Source organism: Plectropomus leopardus, chromosome 15 (genome assembly GCF_026936395.1).
Source record: "Plectropomus leopardus strain MGB_pleo_1.0 chromosome 15, ASM2693639v1, whole genome shotgun sequence".
Taxonomy (NCBI): Eukaryota; Metazoa; Chordata; class Actinopteri; order Perciformes; family Serranidae; genus Plectropomus; species Plectropomus leopardus.
This window is the reverse complement of record NC_142190.1, coordinates 33568641-33585671: the sequence shown is the minus strand read 5'-3', so window position 1 is coordinate 33585671 and position 17031 is coordinate 33568641. Positions and strand designations below refer to the sequence as shown.

The 17031-nt window shown below is 42.9% G+C and overlaps 2 protein-coding genes across 3 annotated transcripts; one reads left to right on the top strand and one right to left on the bottom strand.

Moving 5' to 3' along the window:
* The first annotated feature begins 254 nt into the window (after positions 1-254).
* micu2 (mitochondrial calcium uptake 2) lies at positions 255-7197 on the top strand. Of its 2 annotated transcripts, none has more exons than XM_042498736.2 (12): positions 255-551; positions 824-953; positions 2002-2033; positions 2138-2213; positions 2927-2974; positions 3285-3367; positions 4030-4080; positions 4191-4285; positions 4741-4912; positions 4987-5095; positions 5185-5342; positions 5784-7197. In XM_042498736.2, the coding sequence occupies exons 1-12, from the start codon at positions 357-359 to the stop codon at positions 5883-5885; spliced, it is 1251 nt and encodes a 416-aa protein (XP_042354670.1). In that variant the 5' UTR covers positions 255-356; the 3' UTR covers positions 5886-7197. The 2 variants fall into 2 exon arrangements, with proteins under 2 accessions (XP_042354670.1, XP_042354669.1); XM_042498735.2 differs by having other exon boundaries at positions 256-551; positions 4188-4285.
* Positions 7195-16673, bottom strand: LOC121952202 (interferon regulatory factor 2-binding protein 1-like). Its single transcript, XM_042498734.2, has 2 exons — positions 14619-16673; positions 7195-8023 (listed from the first exon to the last, which is right to left on the bottom strand). The coding sequence occupies exon 1, from the start codon at positions 16423-16425 to the stop codon at positions 14644-14646; it is 1782 nt and encodes a 593-aa protein (XP_042354668.1). The 5' UTR covers positions 16426-16673; the 3' UTR covers positions 7195-8023; positions 14619-14643.
* Positions 16674-17031: the final 358 nt, after the last annotated feature.

The following is a 17031-nucleotide window of genomic DNA, read 5'->3' as shown; positions in this document are numbered from 1 at the left end:
GCAGTGTTTGAACCGTGGATGTATTATAATGAAGTCGGGTTTGAACAGCTTGTGGACACAGAGTGTGGACTGTGGATATGTTTATCTGAAGAACCAGAGCTGCAGTGGAGTCACGGATGGCGACCACAGATGTCTTTATAAGCCATGTTGTAAACAGTCCATGGCGGAGACATTCCGCGCTGCGGCCGCGTCATGGAGCTGGTGGGCGGGTCATATAGCCTCCGGAGCCTATAAAAGCGACGCTCCGCCCTCTCTGGCTCTACATTAGCATTAAACATGATATCTCCTAACGCACAGTACGCAGCTACGGAAGCCCGGGAGTTGGTTTACCCAGCTAGCGAGCCAGCTTCCTCAAAATGGCCAGCCTGAGGAGGGTCGCCGCCGTCCTGAGGAATGTTTTTAGGAGTCCTCGCCCACTGAAAGGTGTCTCATTGAGCCGTGCTGTCGGACCCGGTGTTCTGAGCTGTGTCATCGGAACCGGGGTCATCTATTACCACTATCATGCTTACTACAGGACTCTGCCCTTCACCGTTCATGCCGACGCACCGAAAGTGAGTAAAGTTACACAACTACTAAAAGTTCCTGTCGTGAAAGTGGCCGTAAACAGACACGTATGGCCACTGTGTACTTTTACATATGAAATACTAAACCGCTGAAAACAAGTAACAGAGGAGCACAGCGTCACAGACAGCGTGTCAGTAGTTGGTGTCAACAGCTGGAGTGAGCTGGGATTCACCGACGCTGTCACGGCGACATGCTGTCGGTTGTGTGTCGGTTGGCTCTGTGTTTACATCGAGTCAGTGATGTCACTGTGGTGTTTCAGGAAGCTGCAGCCCCTCAGCTGTCTGCCAGAAAGATCCGTTTCAACCAGTTTGCCTCAGTGGTCTACGAGCACGAGCCCTACATGACCCCCAGAGACTTCCTGTTCTCAGTGATGCTGGAGAATGTTGACCGTAAGCTGCACCGACACACCTTCAGTTTGACAGTGAGCAGGCTGAGTGTGCTGTGCCGGGAGAGAACAGGCTCGGTCTTGTTCTGTCCGTGTCAGAGAGCACTGATGCCGCTTGCTGCCCAGATCTGTTATGTTAGGGTTTATAGTAGATGTAATAACTTGACTGGAAGTGTTGATGATGACAATACTTAAGTCACAGTATTGTGATTTTAAATGTTTTGCAATGTGCAAAGTATTGTGATAACATTGCAATTTATTACTTTTTTCATCTGCTAATCAGCTGTCAGATGTCAGCATCTGTTTTGATTTAATGAAGTAAAGTTTTCAGTCTGTTCATCTCACTTCAGTCATTTTTATTTTAAGAAAAATATATCTACTGGACAGAATAACCAATTGTTTTTTATTATTCTAGTGGGCTACCAAAATTTATAATAATTTATATTTATTATATATCACTACAATATTGTTATACAAAATAACCCGATACTTTGCTTTGTCGATTCCCCCACACCCCACCTCTAGTGGCAACACGAGAGGGTTAGACCTTGACATGAAGGTACAGATCCCTGTTTAAACCTTGTACATAGAAGATATTAACCCTTAAAGCCCACTTTAATATTACACTCACTCATGTTTCTCTGAGCACAAAAAACACTTTTCAAAATCAAGCTTTACATTTTTTTTACATTAATATTTTCTACTTTCATTAATTTTTTTAACCAACATGAGTCCTAATTATAAATATCAAGTCAGTATTTTTTAACCCTTTAAATCCTTCAATCCTTTAAATGCTAGGTTTTTGTCATGATGACTCTATGTTTTTAGATGAAAAAAACACAAGTGTGTCATAAGCTGTTGGTTGTTCATCGCTCTTTACAGTACTGGCAGGTCAAGAAGAGTCAGGTGTGAAGATTTAGGATGAAACCCTGAAACCAACCTGTCAGACGCTCAGATGCATGTAAACAGTATCATGTCATGCTGGGATTCTGCTGTTATTTGTAATGTTTACTCGTCTTATTAACAAATCTTCTCTCTTTCTTCTCATGCAGGAAAGCTGCAGAAGAGAATTTTAACAACACAGGTACACATCCATCATCACATCGTGTCAATAAGTTAGTTTCAGATGCATGTAGAGCAATGTCACCAGTTCGTGCTGTTTTGTGTTTCTTATTGGTGTCTTTGCAGGAAGTGAACAACATGTTGATGGCTGCCTCCAAAGCTAAGGCTGGGAATGAACTGTTCCGAAGCATCGGAGACAACGGTAGGTCTGCAGAGTGTTAACAGAGCAGAGTTAACACTTCTAACATGCTGCTGTGTGTCTGGGAGTCGGAATGTGTTATGACCCAAACGGAAAAAAAAATCCCATCTATATGTTTGCAGTGTGTTTAATTTCTATGTCAGTCAGTATTATTTTGGTTGTCCTGGGTGCATTCGTCATTCCAGTCTGACACTTTTGAACTAAAATAAGGTAGGTGTTTTTCAAAGAAACAAAGCGTTCTGTTTCTACAAGAACTAACGATGGAGTTAGTCACACATTCACTCCATTCAGCACTGCTGCTCCTTCTTCCCAGGTGCTTTGGATAAATGGACTCTTCTAATCTTCACACTACATGTCACATTCACACACTGGTGGCTGAGGCTATTGTTCAAGGTGACACCTGCTACTCAGTAACCATTCACCGCTCACACTCTGATAACACAACATCATGAGCATTTTGGCATTCAGTATCTTGCCCAAAGATACTTTGACATGTTGCCTGGAGGAGCAGGGGATCAAACTGCTGACCTTCCGATTAGAGGACGACCTGCTCTACCTCTGAGCCGATACCTGATCGGTACATTCCGGCAGTGCTCTGAATTTACCAACAACGGTCCAGTTTGTGCCAAAGTGCACTCCAGCATTCAGAGTGAGTGTTTTTAAACACACACTGTTTCCTTAGAATAATTCAGCGTGCATTTCTTTGTGTCTTGCAGGTTTGATATCCTACACAGAGTATCTGTTCCTGCTGACCATCCTGACCAGTGAGTAGATTCACAAACTGTGCATGAACCAGTGGGCCTTTGCTCTGAGTGATGTTGGTCAGAGTGAATTTGCCTGTCATCTTGTGACTTTGCATTTTATTCTCTTCTGTGAGAATCCTGCTTTAGCACAGTCTGCCCAAGCGTTGCACACCTGCACTTGTCGGTGGAGCCGCTGTGACCTGATTTGTGATTTATTTCTTAGCACTGTTTTCCAGGCTGTGCTGATAAATGTTTTTGTCTTTGTCTCACTGACCAAATGCAGTGATTCAGGTGAGGCTTTCAGATAACTGACAGTGCATTACTGTTGCAGAGCCACGTACAGGATTTCATATAGCTTTCAAAATGCTTGATGTTGATGGCAATGAACATGTGGACCAAAAGGAATTTCTCAAGGTAAGCCCTGATAGATACATCTCTATAATGCTTCAGCAATAATGAACAGAGGAGATTTTTTGATATGTTGGGTAAGGGCAGGGGAATAATGGCAGGACACATTGCACAAAGAGATTTGTGATTCTGTTGTGTGTGCATTTAAATTTCAAAATATTGCCACCTTTAATGCTGCCTCAAGCATTGATGCTGCTTCAGGTGTAAGTATGGACCCAGGCTCCATGTGAAGGTGAGGGAGAGTCTGTTCATCTGTCCTGTGTTTGCATCTCTCCAGCCTGAGTCAGCCCTCGCTTTAGTCCATTTATTCAAATCCTTTGACATGTTGTGTACCAAACGCACTGTGTGCTGACTCTAGATCAGGCCTAGGCTAGCAGACTGCATGTTGGCACGCTGAACACCCTGTGTTGTATCTTCATGTCGTGACTTGTTGCAGAAGCCTGAAGCATTCAATAAAAGAGGAGAGGTGCATGGATTGTCATCTACTCCAGTCTGTAGTGTGATAGTTCTGGTTTGAAAAGTGAAACCCTTCCCTTGTTGTTAATTTCTCGTAATTGTTCAGAGCAGAGAGATGTATGTTCACATGCTGACATTCAGTCAAACCCAGTGCACAAAATAATTCTCAATTTCTTGGATAAACGTTAACATTTCCTTTCCTCCGTCTGAAGCTGAAGAAAATCATTGGAAAAAGTAAGAGAGTTCCCAAGGATGTGACAGAGGTGAGTATTCACAGTCCCTTAAAAGGATAGCTTAGTGTAATGTCTGTGCGCGCACTTCGACTCCTAACAGTCCATGATGATGTTGTACATGTGGTGGATGTTTCCAGAAGGCAGTGGAAGAGAGGGAGGGTGTGGACACCACTCTGCAGGCTTACTTCTTTGGGAGAAGAGGAGAAAACAAGTTGCAGTATAAGGAGTTCCACAGGTAAGCAAATGTCCACACACACACACACACACACACACACACGCAAACTGCTGCTGTCATTCATCAGTACATTACTTTGGTCATATAAACCCTTTTAACATTAGATAGTATTTGATTTTATTGTGTGTATGTATATATATATATACCAAACATATAAATAACCAAACATATAGACATATTCTCAATAGCTCCTAATTCAGAGTTTAGCTCCAAAAATCTATTAGTGGGGGTAGATGACTTAGTTGTGGCAGCCTGCCACGTGTAAATGAATGTGTGGGAAATCCTTTGGTCAGTATATGGACTTTATCATCTGTGTACATATAACAAATGGAGCTGAGACTGGATTTCTTTTCAGATGTCTTTGTTAAGGTCTATTTGAAGTGACTTTGTGGTTTAGTTTTTATAACAAAGCTCAGCGGGACTCAGATTTCCAGTAAAGACTTAATGTTGTTCAGGTTCATGGAGGACCTGCAGGCGGAGGTCCAGGAGATGGAGTTCCTGCAGTTCTCCAAAGGTATGGACACCATGCGGAGAGAAGACTTTGCAGAGTGGCTGTTACACTACACCAACGAAGAAGACAATGAGGTGTACTGGGAGAACATGAGGAAGAAGATCCCTGCTGGCCAGGTGAGAGGAGCTCCTCACTGAAACGTCATTCACTCAAACATACGATGCACCTGACCTCAAGTGTTGTGTTGCAGAGCATCACATTCGACGAGTTCAAAGCCTTCTGCCTGTTCACCAACAACCTGGAGGACTTTGCCTTTTCAATGAAGCTGGTGACTGAAGCCAACCGTCCTGTTGGAATGGGTAACACGTCTCTGTTGATCACAATGTTTGATACTTTCCTCTAAACACTACATACAGTGGATGATCACGTTTCCTTTGTGTCACTGCAGCCCAGTTCAAACGAGCTGTGAGGATCGCCACAGGCCACGACCTGTCTGAGAATGTGCTGGATACTGTGTTTAAACTCTTCGATATGGACGGAGACAACTGCCTGAGCCACAAGGAGTTCATGGGAGTGATGAAAGACAGAGTCCTACGAGGTCTCAAGGTCAGGCGTTTATACAGAGCTACAACAAGTGTCCATCTTCAAGAAATGAGCTCACTGGCTTTATTGCAGAGTTAGATGTTGAGATCTTCTCTCTCTCATGTTTGTGCAATAAATATGAAGCTACAGTTGGTTTGCTTAGCACAAAGATTGGGAGCAGGGAAACAGCTGGCTTAGCTGGCTTGGCTCTGTCCTTCCAACACCTCTGGAGCTCACTCTAATCTGTAACTCTCAGACAGAAAGTGAGTGAGCACATTTCCCAAATATTCCCCAAGTCATCAGATAAACTGTTGATGAAACTGGAGGAAAAAAAACTATAGTTACACATTTCTGAGATGGCCCTCTTGTGGTGTTGGTGAATTAAGGGATAGTTCTGTTTTTTTGAAGTGTGTTTATATGAGGTATTTGTCCCCCACAGTGTGCTCATCACTGCTCTGTCCTCAGGTGCAGCATCAGAGCGGCTTGTCTGGTTACTGGAAGTGTGTGAAGAGAGAGACCCTGAAGGGAGCTCAGGAGGCCCTGGGGGACTCCGGGTGCCCCATCTGACCCAGTCATGTCCCAGGATCATCTGACAGGCCATCACTAAAACCACTGCTCACCTTGCTATTATATAATCAAATAAGTGGTGTGAACATTATAAATGTAACTATGTCACGAAACAAAGGATTTACACCACTATGTCGTCTACAAATAATGTTTACAGATCTGTTATTAAAAGGTATAGTTCAGTGGGTTTTTTTAAAGTGTGGTTGTATGGGCTACTTGTCAATAGACAGTATATCACACACAACTTGTCTTTCAGCATGCCTTCAGTCTGGAGAAGCAGCCTGGAGTCTGACATAGAAGATAAGAAATTTACTGCTGTAGAGATGTCAGCAACAAAACATTTAGCAACCCAAAGAAAGTCCAAACTAAAAAAAACTTCTCAGTATTAGTGTTCGTTACAGTGAGAATATTTTCAGCAGTGATTTTCAACAGAAAAAATAAAGCCATTATATCACTCTTTAAAGCCTCCATTGAGAAGAAAACTGATTTTAGCTCACTGAACACAGATCTACTGCTGCTGAGATCAGATAGTCTGTGTTTATGTGTGACATTGGCTCCTAAAAAGATTAGTTTGGATTCACCAAAGTCACACAATGACACAAACTAACTGATTGAAGCAGTGGCTGACCAGCAGCTGCTGTGTTCAGCAAGCTAAAGGTACTGTTTTTTTCTCAATGGAGTCTGGTGGCTTTGAGGAGAGCATTAACAGGGAACTAAGGCCATTTACGGTGTTCCCATCACAGCGAGCTGTCTGAAGATAAAACAGCAAAAATACGCTGTCCACTTAAACCATTAAGCCATTGTTTAAAAAGAAAAACTTTTTTAGGTGTCTAAAACACTTTTTGAAGCTGACCCATCCACAGCAGTACATTGCTGAGCTTCTGCGCCAGACTCCAGTCTGCTTCTCCAAACTGAGGGCATGCTGACTGACAGGTACTATGCTGAATATACTGCCTATGGATAAGTACTCCTTACAGCCCCACTAAAAAAACCAAACTGTCCCTTTAACATTACATGATGTCTTTGTCTGGTGCAGTGTTCTGGTTTTTGTGCTTGATGGAATCATGGATTTCATTTTCAGAATGCTTGATAACTTTTATTTTTGCACTCTGCACACTGTCTACAGGCACTGTGTTCAGAATGCTGTTCACTGTGGCTCACGGGAGAGATGCTAATCAAGGGAATAAGGGCTTCTACAATATCTAGTGTGGGTTTTTCATATTTCTGTCAGATATTTATCGAGTAAGGTTTTCTTTAAAAAATGCCAAAGTGTCAACGATGTCAAGTTCAAAGAATAAACCAGCTCTAATAACTATTGAGTCATTTATTGTACAATTGATCTGTGAAGATCACGAGTATATGGGTTAACCATTGAACACTGTGGTGCTAATTTTCTTACCATACATAGAATTCAAAAAGTAAATAGACAAAACAAGCTTACCTCTGTGATAGATGAACAAATTAGTGACTGATGAATACAGCATACATTGCTACAATACAATAAAATTACATTGAGCATGAAGCCATCTTTGGTCTTCTTATCACTATAAACAAATACATAGAAATTTGTATTGTATCAAAAATAGAAATTACATAGCCATATTGAAAGTAAATTCACATTTTTGACATACAATAGAAGGAGAATACCTAAGAGACATACTGTGGGATTACATGTTTGCAAACCTTAGCTTTAAGGACCCAATGCTTCTGCTGCATTTTCAACATTCATTTGTTTTTCAAAGAAATGCATGATTCTGGCAAACTGTGTGGCAATACCACTGCCATCCATCTGTACGCAACACATAACAAAAACACAAAGGAAAGACAAGAGATTGTCATTCTTGAAAGAAGGATGTGCTTTCTATTGTGGGCTTTGAAATCGAGGCCTCTGCTGCGAAGGACTGAGAAGAGAGAGAGAGAGAATTGGTCGGGACTCAACATTCAGCCCAGCCGAGCCCTGACAGACGGACATGTCCCTCCTCTCAGAGCCAGTCTGTAGTTATAGGTGTGTGTGTGTGTGTGTGTTTGTGTGTGTGTAGCTGTTCTCCTGGGCTGTTTTCAGAGGCACATGATGAACTGCAGCCAAAGTGGACCTCTGCTTGAGATAACAGGGAAGTGCTTTCAAAGTGTTTGATCCACTGTGGAGGAAAAAAGAGGGTGTTAGGATTTGGAAACATTTGAAACCAAATGTAGGGTGACAACATGCAACTTTCTTTCCTAACAGATCATTTTAAGGGTTCATTTTTTGTATTTAGTTTGTTACCTTTACACATAAACTGTGGTCCTTGTGCAAGTCATACTTTATATGAGACCAGTTTATAAAGAAAGTGCCAGTGAAGGATCCCCCATACTTCCGAAAGAGGTCCTAGCTAGACGTCCTAAATCCTTCAGATGTCATAAAATCATAGAAATGTGCTAAATCCTTAAAACATCCTAAAATCAACAAACATAATAAAATCTGAAACAATCTACAATCCTAGAAACTTCACACTTTCACCTTTTCTTTAATCCTAAAAACCATCCTAAAATCCTAGAAATGTCCTGAAATCCTAAAAAAAGTACTAAAATCCTAAAAAAAAACTCCCCAAATCCTAGAAATGTCCTAAAATCCTAAAAAAAAAAAAGTACTAAAATCCTAAAAAAAAAACCCTCCTAAAATCCTAGAAATGTCCTGAAATCCTAAAACATGTGAATGGTGAATGGACTGTGTTTGTATAGTGCTTTTCTTTTTGACCACTCAAAGCACTTTCACACTACATGTCACATTCACCCATTCACACACACATTCACACACTGGTGGCTGAGGCTACCGTAACAAGGTGCCACCTCCTACTCAGTAATTATTCACACGCACTCACACTCTGATGAGGCAGCATCGGGAGCATTTTGGGGTTGAGTATCTTGCCAAAGTATACTGGCCTCCAGTCATATTAGCAAAAATGGCCCCCGAGCAAAGCACGTTGAGTATCCCTGGTCTACATAGTGTCTACAGGTCTTGAAAGCATTGAATTCAGTTCTCTCAAAAAGGCCTTAGAAGAAAGTAAAGCATCGTAAAATGAATCTAAAAAGATCTTGAATTGGCTTTTTTGGCTGCCATAGATGGGAACATCAGTGAAACATTTTTCTGCACAAAGTTGTTTGCTGTCAGCGTACATGATGAATCTCTAAACGACAGAGACTGGTGCTGCAGCCGACTGCACTGAGAAGGCTGTCAAGCCTTTTCGTGGTTCTTCAGTCAGCATCATCTCAGCTGCAGCAAACAAACACTCACTGATGCTACACACAAGCCAGGACACTCGTCTAATTATTATAGGGTTCATTTTAGCAAAAACAAATAGAAACAATTACATCACCTTAATCAATTACTTAATTAATAAACTCCAAAAAAAACTGTAAATTGTGTAGAACCCTGAGGTCTAATATATGTGAAGTATCCCAAACAGTACAGTGAGTACAGGGGTTGGTTGATGACACTGGACCAGCAGGGAAATTACAGTTGAGAACATGTGAGGTGCTTACAAAAGATGAGCAGTGGGAGAGAGCTCAAAGATGGTGAAAAGGTAAACGTTTGCTTTATTTTGTCCTGTGTAAAGGTGTAATGTAACAAAGTAATAATATTTTACTACAGAACCAATACTATTTTGGGAGTATCTGTACTTTACTTGAATTTTTATATTTCTGTCAGCTCTCACTTTTAATTCTCTACATTTCAAAGTAAAATGTAAGCTTTTACTCCACTCGGTTTCCCCTAAACTTTTTAATTACTTTCTACAAAATAGTGTAGGAAGGAAGAAAGGGATAGACAGATGAATGAAGCAGTGGGAGGGAAGGATGAACTGGATTTTGTTGTTTAAATAATTAGGGCCTGAGCACCGACCGGTGCGAGGACCCTCTTGGAATGCAAGGAATTATTATTTTTCCGCCAAATGAATCGTATTTTTGGAGGTCTAAACATGCTCAGAAACTCGTGAAAGTTGGTACGCACATCTGGCCCGGCGAAAAATGTCATATTTTGCTGGTTTTGAAAATGGGCTTGGCAAAATAGTTCCACAGCACCACCTAACGTGTAGCCCCAATGGCTGGTTTCACCTACAATTCTGAAATTCGGTGCACTTATGTATCATGCCCAGACACACAAAAAAGCCTCTTGGACCCAGCCCCCAAACCTAGCAGGAAGTCGGCCATTTTGAATTTTGTGCTAATTTTTGGCCATTTCGGGCCTCATACTTTTGCCATCTTGTCCTACAGGATTCATCCGACTTCAGAATTGGTGTGTCCATTCTCAACCCCTTGGTGATGAAACGCTATCACAGGTCCATGCAAAACTTTTACGTGTTTCCCCTGGTGCAGCATAGCATTTTGATGTTTCGCCATAAAACAGGAGATTGTTTTAACTTTGGTGTACATTGTCCGATCTGCCTGAAACATCATATGTTTGATAAGAGTCCTGTCCTGAACACACCTGTATAACAATATTCACTAGTCCTGATAACGCCACCTAGTGGCCACAGGAAATAATGTATTTTTATACTTTTATCAACTTGGCCTTCATAATTACTTGGATCCTATTGAAATTCTGTTTGTATGATCTTAAGACCTTCCTGATTTAAAGTTATCAATGGTCTGTGCAAAACTTTTACAGTTTTCCCGTTAAGTGGCGTAAAATTTTGATGTCTCGCCATAAAACAGGAAATTCTTGTAACTCTGGTGTACACTGGCCGATCTGCCAGAAACTTCATAGGTTTGATAAGGGTCCTGCCCTCTACACATCTGTATGGCAATGTTCACTACTCGTAATAGCACCACCTACTGGCAGCAGGAAGTAAGCCTTGAGGGACAATAATCATTGGATCTACATGATATTTACATGGTTTGGTCTATAAACGATGTACACCAAGATGACATGGAAATTGTGTCCCCTCCACTGCCACCTAGTGGTCGCTGAAAGTACAACATCATGTCAAATATCTGACTCCAGGGTCCAAACTCTCTGCGTGCATTATCTGACTTTGATAGAGATAAGCGACTGTGTCAGCAACGAGCCCTGACATGCATGGGGGTACGAGGGCCCTTTCATCGCTGCTTGCAGCTTCAATTCAAGTTTTTTTAAAGACCGTGTTTTTCTTTAAGTGTATCACGCTCCATTTTTCACCTCATAATTCTTAAAACTCCGACCTTTTGCTTTGTTATTTGCAGCATTTACTTGTACTTTCACTGTCAACACTCGGGTATAACACTCTTGGAATGCAAGGAATTTTTTATTCTTACAAAATGTATCGCATTTTTGGAGATCTAAACATGCCCAAAAACTCATGAAACGTGGTACGCATGTCCAGCCTGGAGAAATTTTTTTTATTTTGGTGGTTTTGGAAATGGCCGGGGCAAAATGGCTCCACAGCGCCCCTAACTGATACCGATTTAGTGACAAAAGGACAAAATCAACAGTCACATCACATCACGTCCCTAACGTGTAGCCCCAATGGCCAGTTTCACCTACAAGAATGAAATTCAGTACACTTATGTATCATGCCCACACGCACAAAAAAGGCTCTTGGACACATCCCCCAAATCCAACAGGGAGTCGGCCATTTCGAATTTGGTTCTAACTTTTGTCCTACAGAATGAATCTGATCGACTTCAAATTAGGTGTGTCCCTTCTCAACCCCTTGGTGATGAAAAGTTATCAAAGGTCCATGCAAAACTTTTACGTGTTTCCCCTGTTGCAGCATAGCATTTTGATGTTTCGCCATAAAACAGGAGATTGTTTTAACTTTGGTGTACATTGTCCGATCTGCCTGAAACATCATATGTTTGAAAAGGGTCCAGCCCTGAAAATCTATATGACAATAATCACTAGTCGCAATGGAGCCACCTACTGGCTACAGGAAGTAAGCCTTGCAAGACAGTTATGTTCTAATTTACATTAAAGTTTCATGGTTTGGTCTACAAATGATGTACACCAAGATGATGTGGAATTTATGCCCCCTCCAGTGCCACCTAGTGGCCACTGGAAGTACTACACCACGCGAAATAGCTCACTACAGGGTCCAAATTCTCTGCATGCATTATCCGACTTTCACAGAAATTAACCACTGCTTTAGCTGGAGTCCCACCAGTACCCCGACATATGTGAATATGCACACATGGAATTTGATTTGGGTTTAAAATATCCTTCACATAACAGAGATGGCTGTCATGATTTGGAATCTAATGGAGATGGACTTGAACTGTTGTTTTCTCTCCACCTCATTTTAATTCATTCTCTTCTTATTATTTATTTATTAGTTTATTATTACATTTTTTAATGTATCTATCCTTTTTTCTGTCTTTTTTTGTAAGTCTTCTAGCTGTCAATGAAAATGAAATTTAAAAAAGAGAAAAAGAAAAAAAGAGAAAAGCCTGATCCTGTGCAGCCACCCACAGTGAGAGTGTGTTTCCAGCAGGTGGACACGGTACGGAGGGGAGACGGCACTCTTCTGTCCGTGTGTGACATGAATGTAGTCTGCGTTTTAATCTACACTGTAAACACGAGGTGAGGCGTGGAGAGGATTCCTCACAGTTGTAAGTTGTGTTTCCAGTGTATGCATGCTGATTTGTTCAGTTAGTTCACATCATGTTCCTTTATGGTGCACAAAGTATAAAAAACTCTTCATGATAATACTGATTGTCTTGTGGTGTTTGCTCTACAGCCATTATGACATTGAGCCTCACGTATCCAACAGTGTGCTGCCACCAGGACACATTTAGCCTACAGGAGCATGTGTGGGACACACTGTATTTTCTATAATGCAAAGGACTGCGATCAGGAGTTGAAATTTTTTGTTATTCAGCTCTATTTCTGTTCATTTGCTTTTCTGTCTCTCCTTCCACTACCTCAGGTAGATCATACAAACAAGACCTTTATGACAGCAACAACAGTCTGATCAGATTAAAAGATGACCTGAACTTGACCATTTTTATTATCTCATTATTCTTTCTCAATCCAAAATATTTTTTTAAGACTTTTGTTTTTATTCTTTTTACTGTATTTACATTTATTGGTATGTTTTCAAAATAGTTTTTTATGTCTATTTCTTATTTTCACTAGTATTCTTTCTGATGTTCTTACAGCATTTTTCGCGTTTAATTTTTGTCTTGAGTACGGCATTACAGATGGCTTCTTTTGTAATATTGCCTCTGAGGTATCTACCGTCTGCTTTGACTTTGTAAATAGGTGTTTGAAGGTGCTATACAAATAAAATAAAATAATAATAACTGTTGCTATATCGAGACAAGTAAAGTTACAGCTAAACAAGGAAACTAGTATTAAGACATTACCATTGTTTGTAAATGGTAAATGGACTCTATATACCTCTTTTCTAGTCTTACTGACCACTCAAAGTGCTTCCACACTACGTCCACACATTCACACACACATTCACACAACGGTGGCCGAGGCTACCATACACGGTGCCACCTGCTACTCATCCACACACACGCACACTCCGAGGATAATTCGACATGTTGCCACGAGGAGCCAGGGGATCGAACTGCTGACCTTCTGATTAGAGAACGACCCGCTCTACTTCTGAGCCACAGCCGCCCCACCAAAAATGAGTGTAACACTGATACACTCGTTTACAAAGCCAGTTTTCTAAAATGCATCTCATTAAGCACGAATGATGAGTTTTGATTAGTTCAGTCTGTTTTAACCCTTTGAAACTTGAGCAAATTGGTTTGATTTCTTTCTTTTATTTAAAAAATTATTTCTTTTATTGAGTGAGCACAGTTTGAATACTTTATAATTCATTTTCAGTATGTTACATAATCAGTGTTTCAAGAAAATTTCATGATCTAATTATGTTTAAGGTACAATCGTCAAATACAATGCAGTCATATACGGCTGTCATCAAATGACACATTGTGTCCCCACCAATACAAAGTTATACATATTAATTACTCATACACACAGACAGACACACACACACAGACACCTGCCTGATCCCCATCCAGACACACACACACACACACACACACACACATATATATATATATATATACACACAAAGGTATACATATACATTTACACACACACACACACACACACACACACACGTTTGATTTCTTTAAAAACCATGGGGAGAGGGCAAAGAGCAACTTCACAAGATATGGCTCAAAAAATAAAATAATGAGAAATGAATTAAAAAGTTACAAAAAAAATTACCTGAAAATAGTAAAAAAAAAAAAAGTAAACAACAAAAACAAACAAGAAAAGTGCAGAAAATTAAAATATATGTAGAACTTTAAATATTAAATGTATAATTAGAATGATTATGAATATAGTTTTCCGGACATTTTTCTTTTTATGACAATATGCTCAATTTTCTCCCCTTTTTTTAAAACCAGGTTTCCAGGTTATTTTTCGAGTCATTTTCTTCATCACATTTTACTAATTTCTTGCAATTTGTGGGACATCTATGGCAAACTTGGTCATTGTCTTTTTCCTGCGTCTTTTTAAAGAAATCAAACTCATTTGCTCAGGTTTCATTATATAGCTTGTGAAAGGTATGCGAACGCAGCACAAGACACTGATGTCACATCAGATTTTAAAGGGTTAAAGTGAACAAGTTGTGAAATTAGTGAAAGCAGAATGTTAATAATCCCTCTCAGGTTAACTGCATCCTTGTGCTCACTGAGAAAAGACAGATGCTGGACCTGGAAATGCAAAAAAAGAATGTTTTCCCGTCATCTTACCATTCACCACATCAGGATGGAGAGGTCAGGGGTCACTCTCTTTTTTTACTGTCACGTCTCCGTCTCCAGCCAGGATGGTGGAGATCTCTCCCTGCATGAAGGCCCAGGGCACCGAGGACCCAGCCAGGGGACAACGCTCTCCGCTGGGGCAGTACACCTCCCCGCCCTGACCCTGGTTACGGATGAATCTTCGGGTGCAGGGGAAGCAGAACTTGTGGTGCGAGACAGATGGACACTGGACGAAATGAGTGTCCTCCAGGCGCTCTCTGCAGAGTGTGCAGCACAGCAGGGTGCCCTGGGTGCTGCTCGTGGACTCCCCGCCGCTGGCGTTGCTGCTCTGCCCCGCCGCACTTAAACCTTGGCCCAAGGCAGCCTGGGAGACGGAGGTGGATGCGGTGGAGGGGCTGCTGCTGGTGGGACGCCCGGCAGAGGAGGAGTGCGCTGTGGACATGCTGGGGCTGTCTCTGGGCATCTGACTGGAGCTCAGACTGTCTGCGACTCCTATGAGCGCTGAGATGGGTGAGGGCTGGCTGTGTAAACGGGGCGGGCCCTCTTGAGGAGCGGCCATGCCAGGAAGAGGCTCCATGCCTGAGTAAGCACCTCGGGGCCAGGGCTCCCTCACTGGGTGATCAGACCTGCCTTCACTCTCCCCGTTCTCTGAGCCCGGAGAGGCCTTGCGGCGACGAGTCGTGCCCTTTGCTGGTACCGGGCGTCCAACGGTGGCCATGGGCAACCCTGCATCTGGCTGAGGCAGCACCTCTGGGATCGGGGGCTCCTTGAACATCCGCACACCATCATTGAGCAGCTCAGACAGCCCACGCCAGTCTCCTGTGCCCTGCCGCTTCTCGTATTCCACGTAACGTAGCCCAGAGTTCACTGCTTTCCCTGCGTCTTTGGCTGAATCACGGAACATCTGCCTAACCAGATCTGGGACTCCTGAGAAGATCATTCCAGAGCCGGCAGGATACTCCACAAACACCTTCAGCTCAAACTCTTGGGTTGTGCTGGCATCAAAGGCCAGAACCCGACCCATCAGATTGTGGTCTTTCCTAAAGCGCACGTTGAAGGGGACGCAACTGCTGAGAGCTACCAGCACGTCCCGGACCGCTTTGGGACGGTTTGGCCAGCCCTCGACCCTGTTGCGGGACACCTCATTCAGTTCTGCCATCACTTCATTGTTCCTCCACACTCCAGGATCTATTCCCACCAAAGCAGAGGTGCTGGCCCCCACACCCAGCGACACAGCCTGTCTCCTGCTAGCCTCACCCATTATAGGGCCAGCAGAGACTGCGATTGGTGTGGCCCCAGCTCTTGAGCCTGATAAGGGGGCTAGAAGCCCATGAGGGGCTGCTACTAACCCCTGAGCTATCAAGGCATGGGATATGGTGCCATGGAGACTAGGGACTGCCCCAACGATGGCCCTGCGGGTGTTGGGGCTCTGTCTGCTGCCCTCTGACAGGGCCACATCCTCGGGTCTGTGCAGGCCGTTGGGGAGGCGAGAGGACACCCCATATTCACCCCTCCCCCTCTCCACACGCTCTCCGTGTTGCCGCCCCGCTTCGAGGGGCCCGGCCGAACTGGGTTTGCCCTGCTGAGGACCGGGGGACCTGCCGTCCAACACTCCGTGCGTGCTCTTGAGTTGCCTGGCTGTTTCGATGAGCAGCTCGATCCTATCGGCGCCGTCATAGTTGACGCAGCCGCGGCACACGGCCTCGCTGAACTCCCACAGCATGGCCCAGGGCATCTTGGGCAGGTCGCAGAGGTAGCACCACTGCCGTCTGGAGGAAGACTGCGAGGCGGAGGACATGTTGTTTACAGGCCCTCGACCAAACTTTCTTCGGAGGCCTACACGTTCGGGTCTACGTTTCTCAACTATTCTTCACTTCTCAGACAGCGCGCGCCACATGCCGCGTTTTTAACGATGAAAACGAACAGAAAACTGAGCTCAGAACGCGACTGTTGACGGCAGCATTTAAAACTTACAGACGCCTTCTTTCTTGATTTCTTCGTGTCGGGCTGTGCGAAAGGAAGTAAAATGTTATAAGACACCGGAAACACCTACGCGACTATGGGTCAGCGCACTATGGGAGTTGTAGTTTTTTTTCTTTTCTCTAGTCTAGCAGCGGAACGCAAGCAGGGAAATGTGTTTTCTTGTACAAAAACTAAACTGGAAATAGTTTCCGCAAAATGTTATGATTGTGAAAACGATCTTTCAGCCTACCAGGACTACTTTAACATAGAGGTTCGTAACATTCATGTGGGAACATCAAAAACGCGTGGACGATCTGTCTCTTGACCTCTTGACAGGGTTCATACACATTTTTGTACCGATACATTCCCAGGACTTTTCCAGGACTTTGAGGCAAATTTTACCATACATTCTCTGAAACGACCATCGATATTCCCTATCTAT

Coding starts and splice junctions, on each gene's coding strand:
- micu2 (XM_042498735.2), top strand. CDS start 357: ATGGCCAGCCTGAGGAGGGTCGCCGCCGTCCTGAGGAATGTTTTTAGG. Junction 4,286..4,740: donor CAGTATAAGGAGTTCCACAG/GTAAGCAAATGT, acceptor AATGTTGTTCAG/GTTCATGGAGGACCTGCAGG. Junction 4,913..4,986: donor AGAAGATCCCTGCTGGCCAG/GTGAGAGGAGCT, acceptor GTTGTGTTGCAG/AGCATCACATTCGACGAGTT.
- LOC121952202 (XM_042498734.2), bottom strand. CDS start 16,425: ATGTCCTCCGCCTCGCAGTCTTCCTCCAGACGGCAGTGGTGCTACCTC.